Source organism: Centroberyx affinis, unplaced genomic scaffold (assembly GCF_046629955.1).
Source record: "Centroberyx affinis isolate AG114_WGS23_722 - 3 ecotype Tasmania unplaced genomic scaffold, CSIRO-AGI_Caff_v1 ptg001793l_1, whole genome shotgun sequence".
Taxonomy (NCBI): Eukaryota; Metazoa; Chordata; class Actinopteri; order Beryciformes; family Berycidae; genus Centroberyx; species Centroberyx affinis.
Genome location: NW_027280183.1, coordinates 203,635 through 208,865, shown reverse-complemented (window position 1 = coordinate 208,865; position 5,231 = coordinate 203,635). Strand labels below are relative to the sequence as shown.

At 45.1% G+C, this 5,231-nt stretch overlaps 1 protein-coding gene across 1 annotated transcript; it reads right to left on the bottom strand.

The window, feature by feature from the left end:
- Positions 1–1,044: 1,044 nt before the first annotated feature.
- foxb2 (forkhead box B2) lies at positions 1,045–2,010 on the bottom strand. Its single transcript, XM_071529492.1, has one exon. It carries the CDS (start codon positions 2,008–2,010, stop codon positions 1,045–1,047), a length of 966 nt encoding a protein of 321 aa, XP_071385593.1.
- Positions 2,011–5,231: the final 3,221 nt, after the last annotated feature.

Here is a 5,231-nt window from a genome sequence, read left to right as displayed (position 1 = left end):
GTGTGTCTATTTGGAAGTCCGTTACAAACGTTGGAGAAGCGCTGGTTTAATAAAAAAAAGATCATGTATGTATTATATTTCGGAGCGCAGAGCAACTGGTGGCAGGTGAACCACTATGTGATCCGTGCTGTGTCTTTACTGCCTGTAGGCTACGGTGATGATTCAAAGGCTATAATGCTACGAACTCCACTTATCATAATTCTTAATTTAGTACAGGATAATAATTATTCCATATGCTACACTAAACACACCAGACGTGCTGAAGTTAAACGACAGTTTATATGGTATGGAATTAACCTACACTTTTAGTTTAATTTGGAGCATATTCGACTATGAAAGAATGCCTGAGTCTGATGGAATTTGCCATAAATTATCTTTTTCCTTTAAAGGGTGTTATTGTACAAACAGGAGGTTGTCAAACGAACCGCAAAAAACGGCATTGCATTTAAATAAGACATCAAAGAAGATTTCGTTGTAAGTTCTTTATAAATATCTTCAGATAAATACTGTTATAATACAAGCATAACATTTTCGATGCACTGCACATTTTGCTAAGCAACACAAAAAAGAAGTGCCACAGGCCTAATTCATAAACATTAAGGCCTATATATGTATTTAGCCATAGGCCTCACCTGAATTAAAATCAAATAAGAGCTATCTAAACGTTCATAATAAAGGCAAAATATATATAAACAGAAGTGATGGGTTTGTATTTGGAAACAAATTTAGATTGTGTATCTCCTAAATCAAAACTTTCTTTGGGTTCAGCGTCTCTGCTTGTCTGATTGTATATATCAGTGCCACATTACAGTATGTGGTAAATGCCCTCACGAATTGTGCAAATAAATTAGGATTTCAACATCGGTCCAATGAAAAATTCATAACACAGAACAATTTGAACCTCATTTTTTTCACAACTCTTATAGCCGCACTCAACGTAAACTATATGGTTATTTTGTTAATAATGCTCTCTTATTTACGCAATTAAATGTCCTTCTTGGTTTTTTTTGTTCATTTCCCAAAAATGACCCGCAATTTACCCGGTTAGGATAGGAGGAGAGCCGGGTGTAGAGGGTTGCCTTTCCCCTCTAGAGGATCGCTTTTCTCCAGCATGGAGGCCGGGGAGCAGAGCTGCGCCGGGCCGGACTGCAGCCCTGTCAGACCGGGCATGGGACCCAGAGACGGGGTGGGTTTTATTGGCACAGGCACGGCGGGCAGGGTTTGCCCGTTGGCGTTGTGGTAAAGGCCCTTCATTGACACGCTGAAGGGCGCGTACTCGGAGGATGCGGGCACGGGCACGCCACCCATGGACTCCGACAACATCCCGACGTGCGGCCACATGGAATTGACCACGCTGCTGAGCTGCGCGGGCACGGGGTAGCCCAGGTGGTGCATGACCGAGGTGAGGGGCAGCCCGCTGGCCATCACACCCTTGTAGTCCCGACCTATAATGTTCTCGATGGCGAATGGGTGTTTAAACCCGCCGGGCTGAGCGCAAGTAATGCCCCCGTAACCCTGGAAGTGAGGTAGCCGGCCCACGGTGCTGGCGGGGCCGGCTGGGTGCTCGTGGTGGCCGGATGCTGTGCCCAGCTTGCCGCCCGGATGGTGGTGATGGTGGTGGTGATGGAAGTAATGCATCATCGGGGAGCTCTTGCAGGTCATATGCTCGGAGCGCAGCAGCTTAAAGCGTTTCCTTCTCCTCAGGAAGCTGCCGTTCTCAAACATGTCTCCGCAGTCCGGGTGCAGGGCCCAGAAGCTGCCTTTCCCCGGCTGGTCAGGCCGCCGGGGGATCTTGATGAAGCAGTCGTTGAAGGAGAGGTTGTGTCGCAGGGAGTTCTGCCACCGCTGCGTGTTCTCTCGGTAGTACGGAAACCGGTCCATGATGAACTTATAAATGTCACTCAGAGGCAGCATCTTGTCGGATGAGTTCTGGATAGCCATCGCCGTCAGAGAGATGTAGGAGTAAGGAGGCTTCTGGTCGCTGTAAGAGTTCTTACCGGGACGGGGCATGATTTGGTTGTCGTTTTCTTTAAGTTTTAGCAGTTAAATAAAATGTTTTTTTTATTATTATTATTATTATTTCCTTGCTATATATTTTCTACGGAGCTAACTTGATAGTCTTCATATTAGTCACCATCTGAAGCATCTGTTCCAAAGTTCTGAGCCATTAGATTGAAGGCTGGTTTATTTTCCCACAGATGCAGGATTAACTACTCTATACCGGTTAATACAATCTAGCCTAAAGGCCTGCTGCTGTCAGGTGCGTTCCGCGAGAACCTTCTGCATCCCAGGAAAGTTTCTTATGAAGTCCTTTCTCTGTCTCTTCTCCAATATAGGTGTTCTTGGCGCTGTGCGTAAAAGTCAGTCTCTGTGCGTAAAAGTTGAGAGGAAATAGTCCTCTTCTCAGAATCCCCCTGTTTCCGCGAGGGCTGAAGGGTGTGAGGGGCCAGTTTGTTTCGATGTCTGTGTGCCTCCTCTCTCTCTCTCTCCTCTTGTGCGCTTCTCCCACTCGCCGAGCGCCGTTTTTGTAAGACCCCTGCAGGTCGCTGGCTCTATTATCTATTATCCAGACACTTAGGGGACACGTCAGGGGAGAGAAGAGGGGAAGAGGGCTGCGTGTGTGTTAGAGAGAGAGAGAGAGAGAGAGAGAGAGAGAGAGAGAAAGAGAGAGAGATGGGGGGGGGTTAAGGAATAAAAAGGAGGGGGTGGGTTTTGCTCATCCACGCGTTCGACTCTGATCTCCCGTTTGCCAATCAAGGAGCCACGCATAAACTAAGGGGAGAATGACTCGGACTGACTGATATTGAGACTATAAACAAATCTCTCGGGGGCGGCAGTGTACCTAGTGGTTAAACAAACCATCCTTCAACCGGACTACACTGGTTCAAGACCCTGGTTAAGTGTCTTTGAGCAAGTTACTGAATTCCCACCAGCTCCAGGGCTGCTGTTCTGTAGCAGACTGTGACCTCTGACCTCTGACCTCTGTGTGGAAGGGGGTCTGAAAAAGAGAATTTTCCCTATGTGGACATGAATAAAGTAGGCTATCAATTAATTAAAAAATCACAGGGATTGAGAGGACGAGTGTTTGTTTAGATCGGATAAAAGTGGTGGAAATAGAAAAAAAGAAGAGACCATCCTTAAGATGTTTTTCTTAAACTTAATTCTAGTAAATTTGAATTGGATGTAATTTTCATAGTGTTCGCTGTATCATAGTGCACACATGTACAGAACTTAAACTGAGATTTCATTGTGAATATTTAAAACATTTTATTATTTATTCCAACATACATTGTAATCTGTTGGGCAAAATTATCAGGGTGTTTGTTGAGGAAGTTAACCTTGTCCGCATAAGAACTTTAGCTACGCACAGTTTACTGTGTATATGAAATTTTAATTATGGCTTGCGCTGGATAAACATCATTGAATTATCCATGATGCAAAGTGTTGATTTGAATTAGCTCATATCACTTGAAGTGAGAAATAGTAAAGAATAGGATAAATGCAATTTCTTAGTTGTAAATTTGCTCGACTGCACTTTCAGACTTTGCAAACAATAAATCATGTCTTCCATTTGCGCAAAATCATCAGCGCGCTGCTCTCCTCCTCTCAACACACACACACACACTCACGCACGCACACCCACACGCGCACGCACGCACGGACGCACACACACACACACACACACACACACACACACACACGCACACACACACACACACACAGACACACACACACACACACACACACACACAGGCGCGCGCTGTTGTTGATTAATTGCTGAGAGGGGAGTCCGGCGGCTGTCTGTCTGTTCAAACACTCTCCGGTGAATCCTACAAGGATGTAAACAAACTTCATCCCCTGCTCTGAATTCTGTTCAACGGAGAACAACAAAAGCTCCCTCCCCTGCTCCCTTCCCGTATATTTTTTCTCTGGCCAGGTGTCATGACTCGGTCCTTGACGGCTCCTGTCTTCCTCGGTGCCCCGGTGGGCCCCCGAATACATTACAATAATTAAGCCTTCCGTGATTTAGCCTCCTAGGAGAGAAGTCCAACAATGTAATTAAGGGCAAGCTCGCTGTATTAGGTATGAATATTCAAAACTGTGTCAATTAATTAGCCGGTGTATCTCTCCCGTTATGTCTCAGCCCTTCAAGCCCACTCAAAAGGTCAACTGTGTCGACAGAGAGCATATTTTAAAGACGGTCATGTAATGCAAGGAAATCACTTTTTATTGCCACCTTCCTTGACAAAGAGTGAACATTTATAAATTCACCCCTAAATAAAGACAGCGGTTGTTGTGTTTGTGTTTTTGTTTTCTTTGCCTAATTGTTTTCCTGGCGCCTGAAAAATGAGTTTTGAAACTCTGAGGCCCTCAGAGGCCAACGCGGGTAAAAGCATCCTCTTTAAACGCCCGGGAAAGATCAATATTAAATCTGTTTTCACAAAGGGGGCCGTTAAATAGACACCGTGGCTGATCTGCATAACAAAATTAATTAGGTAGTCTACGGCAGTCTTCGCCTGCACCCAACTCCTGGACAAATAACTAGTTGTAAAGCACACCTTCTGGGCATACGGAACATATGCTGGAATTATCCTTAATTGACTAATTACATAAATTACTCATTAAGTTTACAGCACATCAATTATAAGAGATGTATCAATTAATTTTGCATAAATTACAAGCGGCACGCCGCAGAAAGAGGGCGGCGGGGGAATGAGGGTCGCCAGGAGGGGGTCTACTCTAAGGTGGAGTGTGTGTGTGTGTGTGTGTGTGTGTGTGTGTGTGTGTGTGTGTGTGCGTGCGTGCGTGCGTGCGCGCGCGTGACGGTCGTCTGTTTGTTTCCTGAATCTAATAATTATTTGTTCAGCTTAAGGGCAAAGATATTCTTTCGCTGTCTCCCATTCGGAAAGTGTGGGGGTAATGGCAATTATACTAATAATAATAATCTTAAAGACCCCTCTCGAAGTCATAAGGGGTGCATCGTCGCGGAGAGAGCCATTAAAATCAATTAGCAGGGCCTATTGTTTTCAATGCAAAATGAACCAGTTTGGGACTATAGTGCAGACGCTGTAAGCTCTACTGGTGTATAATGGGAAATGATTTAGAAGCAAGACTACGCCTTATCTTGCTGTTCCCCATAAAAGAGCGAGCAGGCGGGAGGGTGGATGGATAGTGAAGGTGGGGTTTGCTTGCCTGTTGCCTTCAAAAGTTATCAGTTGAAAACTCAATTC